Here is a 24,942-nt window from a genome sequence, read left to right as displayed (position 1 = left end):
TAAGAAAATGAGGACAGCCAGGAAGATGTGTGGAGATATATAGTTGAGTAGGAAGAAGGTGGTGTGACTGTTAGGGAAGAGATGAAAAGATGAAAGAATCGGTAAAGGAAAGTGTGTTAAGGGTGTGGGTTTGGCTATCCAGGCAAAGTTAATGAACAGCCAGTTACTGTTTAGGTATTGCTTAAGTTGAGATTTGAAATGAGGTAGTTTCTGCATTTGTCTGATTTCAAAGAGAATAGAGTTCCAGAGATTTGAGCCAGAGTACAGAGAGTACCGGAGGTATTACTGGATTTGGTTGAATCCAGCCTGTTCAATGACACTATCCAAATACCCTGTGGAAGCAAAGAAATGTCAAAAGAGGTTTATACTGCGACAGAATGTTTCTTTCTCCTTTGGACTAAAGAAACAAAAGTTAACAGCAGACTTGCCTACAGATGGCTGAAATACAGCTGTCTTTGTGGAGAAACAAGAGTCTGTGCTTGAAGCTTTGTAGTGAACCACCTGCCAGTCTCTGAGCAGGGAGGTATTGATGGCTGCCATATTCTGAGTCTCAAGGAAAGCAAGGAATTTCTCTCTCTGATTTTGATGAAAGACAGGGTTTAAAATGCTGACAACTATGACTGTGATTCAAATTGTATTCCTCCCTGAGGCAGTAAAGGCAAAAGTGATGCAAGTCTTGGAAAGAAGTTTAACTTTTCAGTTTCTAAAACATCAAACACAAAAACATTCACATGCAACATTAAGTTTAATTTCCAAACCATATGAATGGCAAGAAAGAGTTTGCTAAAATACGTGTGTGTGTGTGTCTGTGTGTGTGTCTGTGTGTGTGTGTGTGTGTGCGCTTATTCATCCAATGAATGATGTCATGGCATGCATCAAAGCATATGCACATATAGCCTGAATGCAGGAATTTTGTGAAATTTTGCTGAGATGTGACTGATGGAAAGGCTGAATCCAATTAAGTACACATTAAGGATAATCATTGATGTGACATCTGGAAGGTTCCTTATATACAAAATAATTTCTTGATAAGGCTCAACTTTTAACCAAGCATGCTCCAAACAATAACACTAGTAACAGAAGTCTTGCAATAGAAGTAAGCATAGTAACAGATGACTTGCAATAAACGTAAGCAGCATGGTAAACAGATATAAAAATGTAGGGACGTAGTAGGTGCAATATTCAACAGCTAAAATATTTTGCAACTGTCTGACTCTGCACTGACTGTATCTACATGGGAAACAACTTGACAAATTAGCAGAGTAACAGCATTAATCAAGAACATTAGCAAACTGAAATTTCTTACTGTCACAGACTACAAAAAATCAGTCTCTTTACAAAACATCATACACCTTGGAATATCATAAGGGATAGAAAATTCTAAAACCAACTGCTTACAATCTTTACCAGCCACAAAATCTACTTGTCCAGGTCTACAGAAAGAGCTCTGAGTTACTGCTAGAATTTCTGATTCACATTTTTAAACTATTTCAAACTCTTAATATCATTATGTATTATATCTGGTCACAAGCATCATTCCCTTTAAGCTATAAGGGAGAAGGTGCTGAAAATGGAACAATTTCACTCAACTCATAAAAACGTGCTCCTTTCCTTGGATAGCAATATATATTATATGATAGACACATATTTTACATATACATGCACACGCGAGCATGCGCAACACACACACACACACACACACACACACACACACACACACACACACACACACACACACACTAATTCTGTCACTAGCTCATTTCATTGACTGGTTGTGAGGTTGTCCCAACCTGTTAAAACCATTGTTTGTTGAATTGTGATATAGTAAACTACAATTTTGGTGACTAGAGCACAATTTTGGTATATTCCCTTTGGCTGTGGTTGTGTAACCATGGCGTTAGTATATATGATTTACAGGGATGTGGGGGGGGGGTTGAAGTGTTTGTGTGTGTATCTGCAAGGTTTGCATGCTGTGTGTATGCATGGGTGTGTGTGAGTGGTAATGTTTGAATCTGTAGTGTTGGACTTGTTTGGTGTGTGTTTGCAAACAAATTATACTTGGGTTACTTTCTGAAGTTGTTTTTGTTGTGTGTGGTTTGAATAATGTCTGTGCTTGTTCAATAAAATGCAATTCAATGATGTGTGATATTGGTAAATGGATGTTTAATGATTACAATGAATGCATGTTTTTATGCAGTGTGTATTTGACATAATTAAAGTAAATCATATGCATAAGCATCACTCTCTTTAACCTGTAAGGTGTGTGTGTGTGTGTGTGTGTGTGTGTGTGTGTGTGTGTGTGTGTGTGTGTGTGTGCGCGCACGCGCATGGAATTGGCTAGCAAGATCAGCAATTTAGCCTTTAAATATGAGGCTTGGGTTACAATCTGCATCAGTACACAGTTTTATTTTCACTCAGACTAAATGAAATGTCCTTCATTTATCCACTGCAAAACATGTTTGAAAAGCAACAGAATATCCACATCTTCAAAATACTTCTTCAAATCTTCACTTTGATTCTCACTTTTTTCTGTATATGTAGGTAGGAAGGGGGCAGGGGAGTAAATATCTTGACAGAAGTTTGTTTATTTTAGGTATAAAATCATATTTCATTTTCAAATGTATATTAAAAAATTACAAAAGTCATATTCAAAAACTCACTGCAATGAGCATTTTCTTGAATGCTGTTATGATGAAGTAACCCAAAGCAGAAAGCTGTGGCCAGCCTGTAAGGAAACCAGCATCATGCAACACAGGCTAATAAACAACCAATCTGGTGTCTGTGCCTTTCTGAGATAAATATGCAGAGGGGAAATCAGAAGATACCATTTTCTTGTCACAAACATTTTTTTTTACTTTAGGTATTCCTGACTTGACAGCAAGCATCTAGTGTCTAACGAACCAAAAATCCAAGAAGGCAAAGATAGTGACTTTGTCCAAACGTTGAAAAAATCTTAGAAAGTAGTAGTACCAACAGCAGTCTCACTTTACATTCCAGATATCAGAACACAGCTTTACGTTAAACAGAACATCCTGTCCTAAATGTAAGAAAAGAACAACACAGATCCTCAGTGTTTTAACTGACTGGTCGATGACAGGGCTATCATTTAGATATAAAAATGACAGGGCTATCATTTAGATATAAAAATGACTGACACAAGGAGACTCTAAACTGCTTGCAGGTGAGTGATATGAAAACAACCATGGCAGGCTTAGCCGCCAGGTGGTGTGAACATTATCTTGAAGTGATGGTCACTACTGATGTGACATTCTGAGCCCATATAAAAAAATGGAAAAAAGGGGGCTGATACTAATGTGTCTTCAGGTTGGCAAGTAATGGGGCCTGGTATTTTGTAAACATCTTGTGTGCTATAGACAAGCCAAATAACAGAGCAGCTAAATGGAAATGAAAGAAGCCAAAATTAAATCTTAGGACCTTCATGAGCAAACAGTGCAAGTGGAATGTGCAGATAAAAATCTTCCACGCGCAACAAAGGATAAATAAAATAAAAATACTTTATTGCAAAGAGACTTTTGACAAAGGGAGAATTGGATTAATTTAACTGATTTCTGTTTTGGCAAAAAGCTGCATGTGTGAGTGTAAGATTCTTAAGTGTAGTCTTTGTAAAGAAGAGTTCTAGATGGCTGAATGTTTGTATGCATATGTGCAAGACTGGGTGACATGCAAGTCAGAATGGAGAATATATTTAATTGACAATGTATATATGTTTTTTCTGTGGGATCTTCTCACTCATTGTTTTGGTTTGTTACTTGGGATATTTTGCAGTCACCCTAATGGTAATAGACATCAGCTGGGTATAACAGCCTTGTGTTTCTAATGCTTAGTCAAACGATCCACTTGTGCTGTGCCGATGAAGTTATAACAAGGCCGAAACATGCATGCCAACAGCTAGTGGGGTTTGGCTTTATTGGCTTGAAATTGACCATTAAATTACTTAAAAAGAAAAAAGCCATGGGCATTCAGAAATCACCATATAGCTGAAACACCTGAAGTTCATAAGCGTCATTTGCATATATCCCATGTGTCTCTAATACAAGAGGGCAGCCAGCACTTCCACAGCATTTCTCAGAGGAGTTCCCAACAAGGACATCTTGGAAGCTGGGCCTCGGTCCATACCTTTACAAAGCATTACCACCTTCCTCTTTTCTCTAAGGCTAGGGCAGGGTTTGCCTCTGCAGTGCTGTAGGGCCTCCTTACCCATGCCTAGGTCTCTAACTAATCCTGCCACCCCTGTCTTCAACTTTGGGAATCCTCCCACAGGTGATGACTGCAACAGTGAAACATGAAGAACATAGTACAGTTGTGTACACTTACCATGAATGTAGATGTTCGAGTGTATTCACTGTTGCAGTCTTGGGTTCCCTCTCTCCTTCCCCCTTATATCCTCTTTCATTAGGGAGACATAAGCTTCTTGGGATGGTTGTTAACCACCAGGACCGCTTTGCCATATTTCCTGGGGCTCCTGAAAGGTTAGGGGAAGAAAAACTGATGTAATGGCGTCAGCTGCCTTGCTTTACAGCACTGACGACCTGACGTCAGTCTACAGGTGGACAGCAGCTGACGCAGAAAAACATTGACTCTGGTATTCGGGCCGGCCGAGGGCTACCACAGCAAGGATAACCCACATGTGATGACTGCAACAGTAAAACACGAAGATCATCATCCTTCTTGCTCTAAGACTGAGGAAGTGCCTTACTTAATTTACAAGTACTCCAACAGTAGGGACAACAGACTGGATTGATACTGTGCATATTTCATGGCCCTTGGTCATAGCATGGCAGATAAATATACTTTCCTGACAAAGTTATTAACCTTTTGGGTTACCTTGCCCCTCCAGTGAGAGGGAAGGGAAAGTAGCTTAATGAAAGACCGCCATGGGCACTTGGAAATCAGCCTAGGGTTGGACTGGATAAAACATCACTCAAAATCACTAAGAGGTAGGAGGCTAGTAATACCCCCACCAGGGCTGCTTCTGCTGAGTGAAGGCTCTTCCAGGCCTCACACACAGAATCCAGAAAGGTTACCAGGAAGGGATGTGCTTGCAGCCTAGCAAACAGTCCTAGGAGTTGTTCTGGGTAAGAGTCTGCAAATCTAAATCTTTGCAAGGCCTACCAACTAGGACATCACCCTATGAAAAGTGGGAGGAACCCTGAGACATGGACATTTTATAGGTTTCAGAAATAAAGTCCTCTCAGCACAAACCTCTTGGGAGCTTTCAAAGGAGGGAGTCGCAAGCCCTCCAAAGGATCCAGCACTAATATTGCTTCTGTGCCTACACAACAATGAGCAACTGACAGTCAAATGCAGAGCATTAGGCATGTAAATACCCACAAACACATATGCATGAGTGTCAAAAGCAGACCATGAAGAGGAAAATGTTTGCATCAGGGTGGTACTTATAATACAATGAAGCCCCTGGGGTAAAATCTCTCACCTATAACTTCAGCTCCCAAGAATCAAATGACTACCAATCTCTTATGACTGTGCTGCCGATCTAGGTACAGGATTCACATCTGACTCTTTCTCTCCAAAGGCCAATCAGCTCACACTGTGGTCAGTGGGAAGCACCAGGGCATCAAGCTTTTATCTCTAACACCACAGTCCACAACAAAAGAATGACCCAAAGTTGGGCAGCTCAGGATAAAGACAATCAGATGATAGACAGGTGACACTGACCTCTTGGGATGAACGATCTAGGGTGCCAGGGGTACTCCCCTCCCATGACTTAAGTCCTGTGCAGATGGAGGACCAGAACAGGATTGATTTCTGCTAAATGAAGATGATTCTATCCCTGGAGAGTTCCAGGCAGCTGTGAACAACAAAGTAAGAACAGGCAACAGCACAGTCTCCCAAACAAAAACTCCAGTACATTCACATGGCAGTGACACAGACCCTCCCAGCAGTCCTGCGAACAAACGTCGTCGGCTACTTCTCAGAATTTGAGAAATTTTCAACACTGAAAAAAAATGCAAAGGGCATGGAAACTGAAGAGACTTTATTGGAGAAAGGAAGGACTGAGATCCAATCTATGCAAGCAGCAAAGAAGAACTGGTGGGTATGAGGGATAAGTGTGCTTATGTAATTGATGCATGATATCACTGGATGTCGACACACAGGTGTACATTCATCTTTAAGTACAAGAACTTCTGGAAAAAGATGCAGAATTTTAATTGAGGGAGAAAATAAACACTACCATAGTACCCATTCCAGGATGGTCCTCAACATATATGTTCACTTATGCCATGGTCTTTCATTTTTTTTCTTGCCTCTGTAAGAATCTTCTCAGTGTGTTGCCATTCAGTGTATCCACTTAGATGCAAAGGCATGCCAACATAGCTCTCAGACAGCTTCAGAACTGTGATTTTCATGATTGGTTGCATGTGATTTCTGATCTCTCCTTATTTAAACTAGGTATTTGGTTCTTGTATTATTCTGATGAAGTCTTTTTATAATAAGAAAAAAAACTCTTAGCTTTTACTTTCAAAGACCACTATGATTCTATAATTCTGGTGTTTTTTTCATCTACTTAAGGGGGCATTTAAGATCCCTGATTTAATAATTTAATATCAACAAGGAATGCTGAGGTAAACAGCCAGGAAAGACATGGTTAAATGCTGCGGTTACTAAATTCTTGTGGGCATCCACTTTGTCCCAGACACATCTGGTTATGTGTCTGCATAGCGTGTCAACAAAGGGGCCATTTAATAAGCTCTTCTTTTGTATCTGTGGTCTTGTAGGGAGTACAGAATATCCTCCGAACTCCTCCTTAGCAATATGTCCTCACTCCTAGGAATATAGATGTAAACACCCCCTTTTTAGATTCTCTGCCTAGTGGCAACAGAGCAACAAGCACCAGTTTTTTTCTACTACAGCGAAGGTCATACAAAAACAATTGAAGTATTAATTGTCGCGTTTTTTAAATAAATCCTATTTGTGTTCATAGGAGCAGGGAAATGTGAGTCATCAGGTTTACTATTAGCTGCTGAAAGGTCCTGAAGTCTATTCACCAATCTAAGTACTGTCCAGAGGTAAAACTTTTTAGTCTTTATTAATTACTATATATTTTCTTAGAATTAGTAAAGTCTACATCTTCTAATAAATAAAACTCCCACAGAAAATAGATTTGTTCCATAAAGATATCTTCTCTTGGAGCAACTGAAAAAAAAAAAAGTAAGGTCAGTCATTGATGTCTGTCTCCATCTCTAAACTTTACTCATGCCAGCCTATCTAGATAGACATGATTTCCTACTAAGTGATAAAGGGAACGTGACCTCTTCTTCTTTGAGATGGAGGGGTGAAAATGAGTCTAGGGTACCTGGTTTGAGGTCTTTGGTGACCTAGATAAAACGTGACTGCCCAAGACCAGGCACTGGAGTACACAAAGAAACTTCAAAAGCACCACTAGGTCAGCAATGTGTTAGCACAGGCATATAGGGGAACAAAGGAAAACTAAATGGCAGCTAAACTAAAATATGACTTGTTATTACTAGTATGTACAGATGATTAACACAGCTTACCAGACAGTTGTGGCTCCACAGATTTTGTGCTGTATCCTTCTGGAAAAAGGTCAATGGCACCCTCAAATCCTTCCTCACCTTCCACACACTTTTCATAAATAAGACTCGGGTCTGTCAAGGAAAAAGTGCAAATTTACTTTCAAACATGCAAATCATAACTTAAGTGTAAGATAAAAAATATTGTTCAACTACTACCTTAATTTCTGATGATATGGATACTGTTATTAGTAAGAGTAATTTCAATATACTTCACTGTTCACACCATAAATAATGTTTTTCATGCCAGGAGTGGTCATATTAAATACAATTTTTTTCCGATAGGATAACACCTGTTATATAAAAAATTACAAAGAAGAGGCGGAGAAGTCCTAGAACAAAATGTAAACTATAACTGAATGCAGCAAAGATAAATGTGACGCCCCCAGTCAACACAACATCCTTAAACATAAGAAAACACATCCCTAAAAAAATGGATAGCATTACTGCATGTACTAAAATAAGCTTTAAATTATGTTCTATACATATCTCTGCATCTTTGTACATTTACAGTTTATGGGCTAGAAAAAGATGTTCAGTATTCACCACAATGTCCCACCTTTGTTGTCCATTTCTATTCTTCCTCAACTATTGGGTTAGAATCTGACTCGGCCGCTTATACTAGCTTATGGATCACTGAAAGCTCTCAAGCTCCTCCCATTCCTAATAATGCCCTAGTCCCTAACATACCTCAGATCTTTTTGCTGCCCTTTATATCCATAGAGCATTGCAAATGAATAATATTGAAAAAAACAAAAACTGAGACTCAAAGAAAGGAACAAGGTTCCTTCAGCATCTTCGATTCTTCCAAAAGAATAACTAAGAGGGGGTTGGTGGGAGGGTAGTTGAGGAAGAATGAAAATGGACGACATAGATGGAAGGTTTTGGTGAGTACATATCTTCTTCTTTATCTGATGTTATCAATTTTCATTCATTTCTCAACTCTTGGGAGCAAATCCCCAGCTACGTAAACCATGGGTGGTCTCTAAGGAAGGAAGGAAGGAATGCTACTCCTGAGAACCGCTGAACCAAAAGCTGCTCTGCCTCTAGAGACCAGATCTAATTTCTAATGAATAATAAAAGTATGAGGATTGGCCCAATTAGTGGCTGCACACATATCATCTAGAGAAGCTCTGGACAAAAAAATCTGAAGAATCAGCCGGAGATCTCATGGAATGTGCTCTTTGTAGTTTAGGTAAGGAGATGTCCAATATATTATAAAGAAAGGTAATACAATCAGTCAACCATTTAACTAATGCTACTTTAGAGACTGTTTTGCCCAATTTTTGAATTGGAAAAAGATACAAACACAGTTGTTCTGCTTCTCTAAAACTTTTGTTCTATGTAAGTAAAATGTACTTATCTGTGAATGTCCAATAGGTGTAACATATATTCTCCTTTATTTGAAAAATATGGATGGAAGATTGGCAAGTTGATAGTTTGATTCATATTAGATTCAAACTAAGGTAACAAATGAAAATTCACTGCAAAGCCACACAAAGAGCCGGACTCAAAAATTAGCGCTTTATACATTTTAGTATAAAAAGGGTGGTCCTTTGATAAGAGATTAATTTTCTGATGAAGTTGGTAGTGTAATAAATCGAACAAAAGCGCTAATTTTTGAGTCTGGCTCTTCTTTGCATGGTTTCGCAGTGAATTTTCATTCATATTAGATTCTGACACCACCTTAGAAAGAAAGGAAGAGAAGAATAGCCAAAGGGCCAAGAAGCGATAGTGTAAAGATATTTTTTTTCATCTAAATAACTATAACTATAATAGAAATCTATACAGATAGGAGAACCTGAAACTACATAAAGAACTACTAACAATGGTAACTTAAAGAGGAATACAAAAGAACTTCAAAGGGAGAAGGGAGGATACACTAGAAAAATTAGGAAATGTAAGAAATATATATATAAACTATATTTAAGGAAATAAGGTATAAGATAAAGAAAATTATTTAAATGACTGTAATCTCACAAAAAAAGTTTACTAACTCAAGAGATGAAACAGGGACCATGTCTGTACTCCAAGGAGGTAAACAAGATTTGAGGTATGTTACGGACTAGGGCATTATGGGAAAGGGAAGAGCTTAAGAGCTTTCAGTGATCCAAGAGCTAGTAGAAGGGGCTGAGTCAGATCCAAGGATCAGATCCAAAACCAAGAGTTGAGGAACAAATGAAAATTGACATCATCAGATTAGTTATCAAGAGGCAAATGAAATACATTACAAGAATCAATGTCAAAGGATTCATATACATTACTGGAGTAGGCTACCAAAGGTTGCCCTTTTTCAACTAGATCTTTACAGCAGTTGGGTATCCTGTCACACTCAGTTGTAGTCTTTGACACTGTCCATTACAGGGCAGCTCAGATATAAAGGAGAGTAAACTGAATGCCTTCTTTAGTTCTTTCTTGCTGCAGGAACAATATCTGTTCTAGTTAAGATTTCAGTGCTGTCAGATCTTTCTAGACATTATTTGTCTTTATACATGTGATGGAATTAAGTACAGGGTGTTTATTTCTTTAAGAATAAATGAAGCCCCATAAGAAAGCCAGTGACAAATGCTCCTGTGGCTATCAGATGCATCCCAATAAAAATCATCTCAAGTGTTTTTGCATTGTGCTGAACAGTGTGATGCATGCTAAATGTACTTCTTTTAACATGGTTCAGTCCCGTCAGTGTATTTATGTGATCATACCCACCACATGCTAGCATGCTATGGCTAGTAGTTCAGCTGGCGACACCAAAATATTTAACTTCTTTACTGCCTTGGTCATGGGTGAAAATGGGGCTGCAGACTAGCCCAGTTTCTTGGTAAAAATATAAATAAATAAAAACTATGTAGCAACACGTCCTCTGTTCACATTGGTTTGCTTGTGAGTAAGCCTCATTTATATGAAAGGGGGAGGGGGAGGGATGGAGACAGACAGAGAGAGTGAGTGACAGAGAGAGAGATGAAGCTTCAAAACTTACTTATTTCTCAGTTGTTTCAGTAATTTAATGGTACAGTAATGAGAACACTGATTCAGAAGGCCTGAGTTTAAGTCCTACTTGAAGCATATACTATTTTATTACTGTGCTTGTAGACTCTGACCAGGGCATGTGCTTCAAAAGCCTTCTCTTTCAGTTATGGCACTGGAAGTTTGCTGAGGCACTCTCCTTTCCACCGCCTTACTACACAGAAACACATGCATATATATGTGTGCGTGTACACAGAAACACATGCATATATATGTGTGCGTGTGTCTGTATATATATATATATATATATATATATATATATATATATATATATATATACATAAACACATGTATACAATTATACGTGCACATTTTACACACACACACACACACACACACACACACACACACACACACACACACACACACACACACACTTTTCATCTCATATTAAAAAAGTCTTCTTTTACGGTCGTTAAATACTCATGTCCCTCTTTTCTAATGTTTTGTGCACTTTATGACAGAAGGGAAATACTACCAGCTCAGCTAGCTGGAATTTTGTAAATAATGATATGTCATTTGAGAATATTAATATGATTAATACAGAAATGTAACAAAAGAAGTCACTGGCAGTCCAGCAATCTGGAATTGTGTAAATAGTTGTATATAATTTGTGAATATCAGGATGATGCAATTGCTTGTGTTACCAAATGTATTAGAACTATACATTATGTGTATATTAAACTACTGGTACAGAAGTGTATGTTAAAACAGGGTTTGTACAGTACTGAACTTCAAAGATGTATCCACAGTGTACCTTGCTGGAACAATGAAGATTTACCTGCAAAACTTAAGAATAGTTGAGGTTAAGTTATTTTATAGCTGGGCCATAAACAAAATATGTTATCTCTCAGTAGCAGACACAATGTCTACAGCTAGAAGCTTTTGTATTGTCTTGAAAGAGAAATAATTATTAGGTTTCAAATGTAAAAGCATTTTATTGCATTATGACTTCCTAGCAGCTGCAAAGATCTGAGAGATATGTATTTCTCACACAGAGATGTTAAATGTTGTTAGTTTCTGTTTAGTCTAGGAACTGAAGTCAGGTGACAAAGAGTGATGTCATCCAAGCTGGCCCAGCAGTAATGTTCGATATTAATTTGAGAACTCTCTCAGAGAGAGTGTGCATTTTTGTATTTTGTCTTGGAGCTAGCAATAACAGCCACTCACCATCACCATCTGCACTTGCCTTACTGTAAGTAAGATTTAGGGCATAGTATCTCATCTAGATATAGATAGGAACATAGTAAATATTAGTTTAGATGTTTTCTGTATTTATTTGAGACTGTCCTGCAATGTTTCTTTAAAATATTTCCTGTGATTTTGAACTCTGAAGTAACTGTGCTGACTTACTGAGTATTGTCTTGTTCTTTTATTATTAAATATATTTAAACCTATCTTTGTGGCTGATATTTGTGAGACACAGTTAAGCTCTCAGAGTACTTGGATATTTACTTGGTGACACTGTACAGGCCACTACTAAATAGCCTTGCAAGTCTTGGTCAGACTACCATTTGGATTAACAGTAACATTACAGAGTAGGATGGGACATCCTTTGTTAAGGGCCTTAAAAGTAACTAAGAGGTTCTGGTGGCAGCGATAACTACCTTATTGTCTGGGCAGAAGGGAGCATAGCTAGTAAACATTTGCCAGCCTTTCCCAGGTGTGTGTGTGTATAAAACAAATCTCCAAGTGTGTGTGTGTGTGTGTGTGTGTGTGTGTGTGTGTGTGTGTGTGTGTGTGTGTGTGTGTGATAGGGACATGAAGCATGGTTGGACAGAGAGAGTGTTGGAGGACTTGGCTTGGAACCCTGGCTAAGGACTCAACTCTATAGCTGTGCCAGCAGGGAGTCTTACTGGAGATCTGGTGAAAGAGGGAGAAGCCAGCTCCAGACTGACTGTGATCTCTGTGTGCTCTTAAGGGAAATTGTACTTTACTGTGCGGGTACTTGTCATCCTTCTAGTGTGTACATCCCTTACTGTTGCCAGTGGTGAGGACTGAGGCTCCTTGATTACTGGGCCAGTGCAGGGGCATCACATATTAATTGGTGGCAGTGGTGGGATATCCACATCACATATTAATTGGCTGACAATGGTGAGATAGCCACATCACATATTAACTGGCTTGTAGTGGTGTGGATATTGAATTCCTGTTGCCTGTGTACAGTGGTCACTGAAAGTGTTTGTGCTCTGCTCTCAATCAGCCATGCAGTGAACATTCAGAGTTTCACATCACAGTTGTTTTAGTCCTTTTGTTAGCTTAGTTAGTCAGGGAGAGCAGGCAAGCATGTCAGCAGAGGAGTATGGCAAGCTGACAAAGAGCCAGTTTACTGAGATCTGACAGGCTAAAGGACTGGTGCATGCCAATCTGACTAAGGCAAAAATGACTGTAGCTTTGGACACATATGCATCACAGACCAGTGATCAGGAGGACAATCAGGCTGGCCTTGGAAATGTACAACTCTCAGAAAATGGACAGCTCAACCTTTCCACAGAGGACTTAAAAATCCATCTGGAGTTAAAGAAACTTGAGCTGGAGGTCAAGTGTTTGGAAATAGAAGCAGCAGAGAGACAAACATCTAGAGTTTGAGGAAAATGATAAACTGTGACGTCTAGAGGCAGAGGCAACATGAAAAGGAGATTCTGACTCTTCACCAGAGTCATGGAGGTAATGGGGAAGGGAGTAACTGAACCCAAGAAGGAACAAAGGTCAGTAAATTTCTTCCACAATTTACAGAGGGGGATAATTTTGATAGTTTGATTCATATGTTTGAGAGGGTATGTAAACAGTTTAATATTGACCATGGGCTCTGGGTACGGTACTTGACCCCCTTATTCCATGGTAAAGCTGTAACTGCTATTTCTAAATTGTCTGATATCATCAGCCCCTTGTTTCCCATTTTTCTACATGGGGTCCAGGTATTGTGTTAACTGTCACCAACTCTCTCGATTCAGTGCCTTCTTCAATACTCATGCCTGACTGTTGCAGAACTTCTTTCACACAATCCATCCACCTCTTTGCTGGATGTCCTCACTTCCTCTTACCTCCTTCCTGTCTGTCCCAAATCTTCCTCACCAGATTGTCTTCTGCTTTTCTACAGTTGTGCCCAAACCACCGTAATTTGTTCTGTCTGATCTTTTCTGCAATTGGAGCTACTTTGACTTCTGCTCTTATGTCCTCATTTCTTCGTCTGCCCCACAGTGTGCATCTTATCACCTTTCTCAGGCACTTAATTTCCATCACCTCTAGCCTCTTCAACTGTTCTGCTGTTACTGCCCAGGTTTCTGTACCATACAGTAGCACTGGTCACACCACTGTCTTGCACACCTTACTTTTCAGCTTTTTTGGCATTCTTCTGTCATAGACTACACCTGATACTCTATGCCAGTTGGCTGCAGCCCCTCTAAATCAAGCTTTGATCTCTTAATTCAGACTACCCTTCTCCTCAACTGCCGCTCCCAGATACTTGAAGCTGTTTACCTGTTCTACTATCTTCCCTTCTATCTATATTCACAGCTTCTTCTGATTTCTCCAGTCTGCTGCCATTACCACCGTCTTATCATATATACGTGCTTAGTTTCATCCTATGTGCCTTCAGATTTGCATTCCATTCTCCTATCCTTTGCTGAACTTCTAGCTCAGAGTCTGCCAGTACTGCCACATCATCTGCATATAGCAGCTTTGTTGATCCATCCCTTCCAACCTGTTTGCTAATGTAGTCCATCACCAGTATGAACAGTAGTGGGCTCAGAGCCGAACCCTGATGTACACCCACACCCACTGGGAGCCCTTCTATGAGGCCGAACACTGCTCGTATTTGAGTCATTGGGTCCTTGTACATAGCCTGCACTAATTCTACCAATTTTTCTGGGACTTCAAACCACCGCAGTACTGCCCAGATCAGCTTTCTTGGGACCTTGTCATATGCTTTCTTCAAGTCTAGGAATGCCCAGTTGGACTCTCTCCTCATCTCTAGCTTCTTCTCATGTATCTGTCTCAGTGCAAACATCGGGTTAATTATGCTGCATCCTGATCTGAATCCAAACTGCTCATCTCCCATCTTACATTCTATTACTCTGCGTATCCATTTATCAATCACCCTCTCCAGAAGTGTCATGCAATGTGATAGGAGTTTGATGCCTCTGTACTGCCCACAGTTGTGGATGTCCCCTTTGTTCTTGTACACTGGCGTGAGTATGCTTATTTTCCAGTCATCTGGGATAAGCCTTTCTCTCCACGCTGCTATTAGTATCCTCAGGAGCCATTTCTCCCCTATTTCACCCAGCATCTTTATCATATCTACTGTGACCTCATCTGAGGCTGCTGCTTTCTAAATTGTCTGATACTGATTGCTTAAATAATGATATTGTAGAGAACTGTATTTTAGAATGTTTTAATTTAACACCTGAAGCGTATAGGAAAAATTTTGTGAGCATAGATGCAAGGCAGATGAAAGTGTGTGTGAATATGTTGCTGATCTAAGCATTTATTTTCATAGGTGGGTGAGTGAATGTCAGGTCACCACTTTTGAAGGACTGGCAGACCTTTTGGTGAGGGAACAAGCCCTTAGCACTTTGCCTGAGGACATGAAAATCTATTTGCTGATAGTCAATGCAATACTGCAGATGAGTTGGGGAAGAAGGAAGACCTATACCTAGCAAGCAGGGCATCACTGCACAGGAAAGGGATACCCAGTGCTACTCATGGGTCTAAGGGAAACCATGGTGGGCAGCCCAGATTCTGTCGGTAGCAGGGGAAGCCACTAGTCTAGATACACATCCAGGACCAAGGGTTAAATGTTTTAAATGCAACCAGTGGGGCCATGTAGCATATAGATGTCCACGGAGGCCAGGTGGTGAAGAAAAGCTGAGAGAGCCAGTAAGTGGGAATGAGAAAATACCAGCAGTAAGTTGTCTCTAGACAACAAGGGTACAAAACTACCACAAGAGGTTATACCCTATCTTAGTGGATGGGAAAGAGGCCACTGCTAAGAGGGACACAGCCACTGACCTAACCATTGTGTAATGGCACAGAGAAGCACTACTTGCTTGGGCAGTCTACTTCAGTCAGAGCTTTAGGAAGGACCCCATTCCAAATACATTTGGCTAGGGTTCACCTTGACTGGGAGGGTGGAAAAGGAAGCCAGCAAGTAGGTGTGTTTCTGGATATCCCTGCATATATCCTGATAGGGAATGATTTTGATAATGCAGTACTGTGTGTGCATGCAGTTACATGCAGTCAGGCTTGGAGGCAAGCATGTGGGTCTGGTAGACTGGGGGAGACCCAGACAGACTGCACACTTGCAGCCAGGACTGGTGAGGTGGTTACTTCAGGGAGGGAGCTATCATGTAGCGGTGAGACTGAAAGTGAGCCACAGCTGCTTATGGGTACTGATGTCCCCTTGGACAGAGTGACTGCAAAGGCAGAGGTTAGTAGTAGTAGTACCCAGGCTGACAGTGAGGCATCACTGTCAGAGGATACCAGACATCTTGTGGAAGGGGAACTGAGAAGGGTTACAAAGAAAGAGTTGAGACAGGCTCAGCTCTCAGACCCTACATTACAAGGCCTGGGGGAGGGAGCTACTGAGGCACCTGATTCTAAAGGGAAGTGGGAATCTGTATACTGGGACAAAGTTTACTGTATAGAGAGTGGACGCCTGCGGGAGGGCTAGACACTAGAGGGTGAGAGAATACAGCAGTTGGTAGTGCCCAGAGCCTACCGTCTGGCATTTTTAGCCATAGCCCATGATATTCCCTTTCCAGGTCATATGGGCATAAAACGTATAAAGATACGTATTATGCAGAACTTTTATTGGCCTGGGATTTCTAGAGATGTATTATTAAATAAAGCTCCCAAACTGATAAAACAACCAGTGAAAAAGCTAAATGTACTAAGAAAAAACAATAACACTGGTTGTAACAAGGCTAAAAACAAGAGCATTTAATGGAGTAAGCACTTTCATGGATACACCGCTTCTTCAGGCTACAATCAAACAAACAGCATCACATTTAAATACTAGAACAATCAAACTAATTATGACATCATTTAATTAAAACACAGCTTACTTAAAGGAACACTGTATAGCAACTCTTAAAAACAATAAAATCAATGGTTCAGTAGCTTTGCCTTGAGAAAGGGTTTAAGTGAAACCATGCTGTTCAAGCCTGGAGGCTTGTCAGCATGCAATCACAAAATCCATTCTTGTTCAACTAGTTCAGTAGTATTTTTAAAGTCTCCCCCTCTCTTCTTAGCAGCTACAGTCTGAAGTACTAAAAACTTAAATGTGTGGTCCATGCCTTCCTTCATGTTATGCATAGCTAGTGCACTGTTTTCTTTCATATTCCTGATGTCCCTAAAGTGTTCTAGTATCCTGCCCTTAAGGTAACGATTTGTTTTACCTACATATAAAGAAAAACATTTAACACAATAGCTAAAATAAATAACATTACAGGTCCTACAGTCAGCATAGATATTGGGGTCAATCATAAAACCTAGACTGGGATGTGTAAAAGGTCCCCCAGTGTGTATATGTCTGCACGCCATACAATTTCTGCATGCATAAGTACCTATTCTTTCTGACCTAGGAAACTTAGTAAAATCAGCAGTTCTATAACACAAATGGCTTTTCAAGGACCTATTATTACGAAAGGTAAAGTTTGGTTTTACACCTACCACCCCTTTGAGCACTTCCACTGTAGACAAAATGTCCCAGTTCTTATCAATAACCTCACATTAATGTCACTAGCAAAGGTTAAAGACATCCGTAGCACATTATTAGTGCTACGTCCAACATCATTTCGACTAACTGCCATCTGTAAGGAAACAATATTCTTATTATAATAAGGTTTACATCTAACATGCCTGATTCTCCAGGCTTCAAGTACACATTTGTCAATGTCATACCCTTTATTCCCTCTCTCAATTAATTCTGATTTAAGTTGATCAAGAGCATGTTGCAACTGGTTGTCATCATCATGTAGACGCATCATCTTAAAAACTTGTCCTTGTATAATATTCTGTTTAGTGTGTTTCGGATGCATACTATTGTTGTGCAACAGGTTGTTCTTCCTCACTGGCTTCCTATACGGACTAGTCCTGATAGAATCTAACCGATGCTTGCTGACTTTAACATCAAGAAAATCTATTTAATTAGGAGAATATTTGTGTGTAAACCTCAGAAAACTCTTAGTCCCATTCAGATATACGATGAAATTAGTAAGAGCTTGTTCAGAACCCTGCCACAACAAAAAAATATCGTCCACAAATCTTATGTACCAGGCAATGGATCCACTAAACAGTTTACTAGAAAGTATATACTCATGTTTCCATTTGACCAAAGAAAGGTTGGTATAGCTATTGGCACACGCTTTGCTCATAGCCACGCCAACCTTCTGTAAATAACGTGTCCCCAAAAACATTGTTATCCAATACAATGTCAAGCAATATACAAATCAACCGCACTTTATTATTCTCCATTCCCTTGTCACAAAGCAACTCTCTCACCTTCTCTATACCCCATTCATTGGGAATGGCAGTAAACGACTGCTCAACATCTCTCCATTTGGAGCTGAGCATATTCAAAAAGGTCTTAGTATCTTTCAAAACTGTTGAACAACCATCCAAAATTGGATGTAAATTTTTTTCGATATATATGGAAAGGGGTTCTGTGGCCCATCCTTTACTAGAAACAATAGGGCGCATTGGCAGATTTCTCAAGCCCTTATGTACTATTGGTAACCCACATACTACGGGTATCACGGGATGTTCAACAGAAAAATAATTAAAGATGGACTCAGATATCATACCAGTGATCAAAAGATCAAATACTAAAAAGGATACTCTATCTATAATCCTTTTGACCATGTTAATGGGCATGCATTTGTATGTATTATGATCATCAAGTAAAACCAACATCTGTTTGATGTATAATTCCTTATCTAACAGCACTATACCCCCTCCTTTATCTGCGGGTCATATCTCAACAGAAGGTAGTTGTTTCAACTTTTGTAGTGCCTGGTATTCATGATAGGACATATTAAAAAAACTGAGGTTTAACATTACTAACAAACGCTTCCCTTATCTGTTTATCATAGATTTCTACAAAGGTATCTATAGTAGCATTATTCTGTGGAATATACAGACTATGCTTTTTAAACAAGCACTAGGCAGTCATATCTTTCTCAAACATGGCTTTCAAAGTTAAAGTTCTGCCAAACAGTCTCAGGTCTTTCAGTACTTCAACTATATCTGCTTTCTGAGCTGGAACAAAGCTCAGTCCTTCATTAGGCAATGACAATTGCATATCGGTAAGCGTATATGATGAGATATTAAAGACTAAACCTGTTTGAGTCTCTTGCCATTCTTGTAGTGCTCGTCTGTGCTGTGCATTCTCCTTATTTTCCCATTCCTGGTACGACATCTGGAGTGACCCCTTATAGGTAGTGGATTGTGGAGTAAAAAACACTCCATATTGTTCGCCACTAATGTAATTCCATCACTGGTAGCCTTCGGCAATGGTTCTAACAGTTTTGGTTCTTTTTGTCTAACCACTTGACTGTCTAGTGGTTGCAAATTTGTAATGCTATGGTCTTCACCTCTAGTTTGGCTTAAAACTATGTTGTTAGTCATTCTAGCGTCTGCAGTCTGTTCAAATGCTCTTCCTTTCCTCTCAGCTGTTGCTTCAGGTTGAATAGATGACGTCAAGCTCACTCGACCAATCACATCAGCCGCTCCTGCAATACTGGCAGCTGTAGATCCTCTGGCAGTTTCACGTTGCAGAGAATTAACATTAGATCTCTCCCTGGTCCAGGAAAAAAACATTCCCAGCCTTCAAGTCATTTAAGTCCCTCTGGAGCTTTTGTGTTTTAGTGGCTAAAAGCCTTTTTTCATACATCTGGATACTGTCATGTAGCACATTCATCTTATTGCCTAATACATCAGATGCATATGTCATACAACTCATTCTGCAGCTTATTAATGTCATTCAGCAATTCATGCTCTTGTGGTAGAAAAAAGTCCATTAATAGCTGCACGTACTTAGCACTACATTCAAGATTTAATAACTGCCATTTTCTTAATAACCCTGGATAAGTTTGACCATATGTCGGCATGGTGAGCACTCTTAACCCTCTAGGTGCAACACCATGCTTAAGTGAAGCTTCAAGATGAAAGCGCTGCCACTGCAGGCGCTTAAATTTATAAAGTTTATTTTCCAAGTCTTTATATTTGGCCAAAAAGTCGCTGTAACTTGCAATTCAATCTCTGCAGCATTGTCCATTGCAAATAAATCATTTGTCAGCAGCAGATTGCTGTTAGAGCCCAATAGAGTAATAAAGTGCTCAAAAGAAAATTTTTGCATTCCTGCAGCTGCCATCTGTGAAGAATCAAAAGATATTCCATTCTGGGTTATTTCAGCCATTCCTTCTGCCATGTTCGCTTTGGAAGAATAACAGGTAAAATATATTATTAAATAAAACTCCCAAACCGATAAACCAACCAGTGAAAAAGCAAAATGTACTAAGAAAAAATAACACTGGTTGTAACAAGGCTAAAAACAAGAATATTTAATGGAGATGTAACAGGATACTGCAGGACTTGTGAGCAGTGCCAAAAGGTAGGCAAGGCAGGAGAGAAAGTGAAAGCTCTTTTGATGCCTTTGCCTGAGGAGCCATTCAGAGGGTAGCTATGGATATTTGATATTTATGAGTATCCCAAGCTCCACAGGGAAAAAGTATATCCTAGTGGCAGTAGATTATGCTACCAGATACCCTGAAGTGGTGGCTCTGTCCTCCATTGAAGCAGAAAAGGTGGCAAATGCTTTGTTTGAGATTTTCAGCAGGGTAGGTTTCCCAAAAGAAACACTGACTGACAGAGGTGCCAATTTCATGTCAGACCTGCTGGCTTGTCTGTGGAAGTACTGTGAGGTGAAGCACATGAAGACCACCCCCTACCATCCCCAGACTAATGGTCTTGTTGAGAGGTTAAACTCTACACTCAAGATGATGCTACTGGCATTTGCAGACCAGTTTAAGAGGAAGTTGGACAAATATTTTCGCCATCTGTTTGCTTATAGAGAGGCTCCCCAGGAATCCATAGGTCTTTCACCCTTTGAGTTGCTGTATGGGCATGGGATGAGGGGACCACTAGATTTGATTCGTGATGAGTGGGAGGGTGAATGTGAATCCCACAAGGATTCTGTTGTGGTATATGTCCTAAACCTTAGGACAAGGCTCAGGGAACTCATGGGGTCGGCCCAGGGGAACCTGGCAGAAGCCCAACAGCAACAAGATCTGGTATGACAGGAATACTTGAGCTAGAGAGTATGCTGTAGGAGAGCAGGTAATGGTTCTCATTCCTGTCAGACAGAACAAGCTGCAGGCAGATTGGGAGGGACCCTACAAAGTGGAAAGGAAGGCCAGTGATGTTAACTGCATGGTAGGACTGCTAGGTAGGAGGCAGGGGCATAAACTGTACCATGTTAACATGATGAAACCGTACCATGACAATAAGGCCCTGGTGCTAAGTATTTGCTGTAGGGGTCAGCAGGAGTCTGAGTGGGATCTATGGTTACAGGGAGCCAGCTAGCCAAATCCCAGATTACTATGGTGGAGCTTTTGCAGGTATGTTATGGGACAGTGCAGCACTATACTGGGGGTTGCAATACCAAGGCAGCAGGAATCTCAAGGCAGGGAATGGGGTAAGGTATTCCCAGATAGTCCCAAACCTCTCAAGCAACGTTTCTCAAGGGTCACTTGAAAAACTAGCGTGAGTTTTCAGGGGGGGAAGAAGTATGACACGGGAAATACTGCCAGCCCAGCTAGCTGGAATTTTATAAATAGATATATATGTCATTTGTGAATACCAGCACGATGCAATTGCTTGTGTTACCAAATGAATTAGAACTCTATGTTATGTGTATATTAAACTACTAGTACAGAAGTGTGTGTTGAACAGGGTTTGTACAGTACTGAGCTTCAACAATGTATCCACAGTGTACCCTGCTGGAACATAGATTAACCTGAAAAACTTAAGAGTAGTTGAGTTTAAGTTACTGGGCCATAAACAAAAGATGTTCTATCTCAGTTTCAGTTCAGTGGCAGACACAATGTCTACAGCTAGAAGTTTTTGTACGGTCTTGAAAGAGAAATAATTATGAAGTTTCAAATATAAAAGTGTGTTATTGCTTTATGACTTCCTAGCAGCTACAAAGATCTGAGAGATATGTATTTCTCACACAGAGATGTTAAATTCTGTTAGTTTCTGTTTAGCCTGGGAACTGAAGTCAGATGACAAAGAGTGATGTCATCCAAGCCGGCCCAGCAGTAATGTTTGATATTAATTTGGGAACTCTCTGAGAGAGAGAGTGTGCATTTTGTATTTTGTCTTGGACTTAGCAAGAACATCCACTCACCATCATTTACCTTGCTGTAAGCAAGATTTAGGGCATAGTATCTCTTCTAGATATAGATAGGAATACAGTAAAGGTTAGTTTAGACATTTACTGTATTTATTTGAGACTGTCCTGCAATGTTGTTTTATAACATAGTTCCCGTGATTTTGAACTCCGTAATAACCATGTTGATTTACTGAGTATTGTCTTATTTTATTATTAAATATATTTAAACCTATCATTGTGGCTGATATTTGTGACACATATTTAAGTTCTTAGAGTACTTACATATGTATTTGGTGACACTGTACAGGCCACTCCTAAATAGCCTTACAAGTCTTGGTGAGACTACCAGTTGGACTGGACACCCTTTGTTAAGGGCCTTAAAAGTAGCTGATAAGGGGTTCTGGTGGCAGCAATAACTACCTTATTGTCTGGGCAGAAGGGGGCACAGCTAGAAAACCTGTGCCAGTCTTTCCCGTGTGTGTGTGTGTGTGTGTGTGTGTGTGTGTGTGTGTGTGTGTGTGTGTGTGTGTGTGTGTGTGTGTGTAAAACAAATCTCCAAGAGTGTGTGTACTTGGGTAGGGACACGAAGCATTGGTTGGACAGAGAAAGTGTTGGAGAACTTGACTTGGAACCCTGGCTAAGGACTCAACTCTATAGTTGTGCCAGTAGGTTGTCTTATTGGGGATCTGGAGAAAGAGTGAGAAACCATCCCCAGACTGACTGTGATCTCTGTGTGCTCTTAAAGAAAATTGCAATTTCCTGTGTGTGTACCTGTCATCCTCCCAGTGTGCACACCCCCTGCTGTTGGCAGTGGTGAGGACTGAGGCTCCTTGATTACTGGGCCAGTGCAGGGGTGTTACACACTATCTTTTTTCTGTGCTTATTTCTTAGTGTCTTACTCGCATCCTTCCTCCTCCAAAATTTATTTACTTTTTAGCTGGTCTTTAAATTTTTTCATTATTGTAACCAACACTCATAAAGTCACTCATTCTCTTTTGGTCCTAACAATTGCTCAGTTATGTTTGTATTTTCTTCTTCTCTTCTTTTCACTACCTTTTCCTATTTCAAATATTGATGCCACATGATTAAAAAAAAAAAAAAACTAGTTTTTACTATTTATTAAATAATATTCCTTATAACAATAGCAATCACTCTTTATTGTTACATGTTTCCTATATATGTTTTTTTTCCTCATTTGCTATCTTTAACTTTCTAATGGCTGTGACTGTGAGGAAAAGAGGGCATTCATGCAGTAGTTGACAGACCTCCTAGATAAAGTAGGAAAAAATTAGTTGCCATTGTCGATAATGGAGGACCTCAATGCTCATATCATGAGAAACAGAACAAGATACAAGGAGTTCCTGGGTCCATGAGGTTGGGGCAACAAGAATATCGAAGGAGACGCTGTTCTAGACTTCTGTCTGCCAAATGGCTTAGTGGCAGCCAACAAGTGGTTGCCAATACAGAAGTTCATAAGATTGCATACAAGACTAGTTAGCCTGTAAGTGAGGTAGACTTCCTCCTAGAAAGGAAAGGACTTTGGAATAAAATCAGGGATTACAATGTCATCTACAGTGAAATAGCCAGTCTTCAGCATTTACTAATGGTGGTGACGATCATCTACAAGCAGTGGTCAGAAAAAGGTGAACAGAGAGTTGCCTGAAGACCAGACTTGTTTGGAGCAAAAGCACAAGTGTTCAGGGAAATACTCATGGCTTTAGCACCTCAGGAAGAAGAGGAAATAGGTAGAGTCAAAGAAGCATGGCAGAATCTCAAAATAGTATGTGTGAAGATGACATAACAGACATGCAGTTGAGCCAAGTATAAAAATAAAGTACATAAGGAAAGCTGGTTGTGAAATGCAGAAGTTATTAAAAGAAAGGAGTGCAGGAAAAAGTGGGAGATGGAAAAGATGACCCAGGCTGGTTAGCAAAAAGGGTAAAAGAACTCTACCATTTTTTGGAAAGTGACTTGGCAGATGGCACAAGGAAGTTCTTTCAGCTTACAAGGTCACGACATAAAGATATAGAAGACACCATTCATCAGGATACCAGCAACAATCTGCTCATTAGTCCAAAAAGCATCAAATACAGACAGGAGTACTTCAAGAAGATTCTGAATGAAGAAAACCAGACATAAGCTGCACTTCCCCATGCAGAGCCTATAATGAAAGAGAAAGAGCCCTCCCTGTAAAAGAATAGCAACACTGAAGAAAATTAAGTCAGGGAAAGCATCAGACTAGAATGAAATCACAGCAGACATGATCTAGCTATCGGAGCACTAGGGAAGAAATGAATCATGAAGGAAATTGTTGCACTATGTAGGGAAAGGTGCATCCCTGATGACTGGAAAATAGGTATTCTAGTGCCAGTGTACAAGAGAAAAGGGGTTATTCAGAACTATGGACAGTACAGAGATATCAAACTCCTGTCACACTACATGAAATTGATGGAGAGAATAATTTATAATATGTAAACACACAGAAGGGCAGGAAGTGATATGGGAGATGCAGTTCAGATTCAGTAGTACAACTGACCTACTGACCAAATATTAACAGTGAGATAGACAGACAGTGAAGAAGTAGCAGGAGATAAGAAAAAGGTCCAAATGGGTATTCCTAGACTTGGAGAAAGCATGTAAAAAGTCTATTTGCACAGCCCTGCAATGGTTTAGGTCAAAGAAACAAAGCTAGAATTAGTGTAGGCTATATGTACAAGGATCCAATGGCATGAGTACAAACAGAGTTCATTCTCACAGAATGGTTCCCAGTGGGAGTAGATGCATATAAGGTTTGGTTTTGTGCCCACTCCTGTTCATACTGATGATGGACTGCATTAGCAAAAAGGTTGGAGGAGCAGATCAACAATGCCACCCCGTATGCAGATAATGAAGCATTACAAGTAGACTCTGAATAGTAACTTCAACAAATATGCAAAACTGAAGGCACAG

At 39.9% G+C, this 24,942-nt stretch overlaps 1 protein-coding gene across 1 annotated transcript in view; it reads right to left on the bottom strand.

The window, feature by feature from the left end:
* Positions 1 to 24,942, bottom strand: part of RAD54L (RAD54 like) — a 652,988-nt gene that overhangs the window by 283,097 nt on the left and 344,949 nt on the right. Inside the window, exon 13 of the mRNA XM_044085902.1 lies at positions 7,539 to 7,649. Within this exon, the coding sequence (XP_043941837.1) occupies positions 7,539 to 7,649 (111 nt within the window). The remainder of the gene's footprint in view (positions 1 to 7,538; positions 7,650 to 24,942) is intronic.

Source organism: Protopterus annectens, chromosome 10.part0, assembly GCF_019279795.1.
Source record: "Protopterus annectens isolate FY-2018-M chromosome 10.part0, PAN1.0, whole genome shotgun sequence".
Classification (NCBI taxonomy): Eukaryota; Metazoa; Chordata; order Ceratodontiformes; family Protopteridae; genus Protopterus; species Protopterus annectens.
Note: the sequence above shows the minus strand (reverse complement) of the source record. Positions and strands in the feature narration are given on the sequence as shown.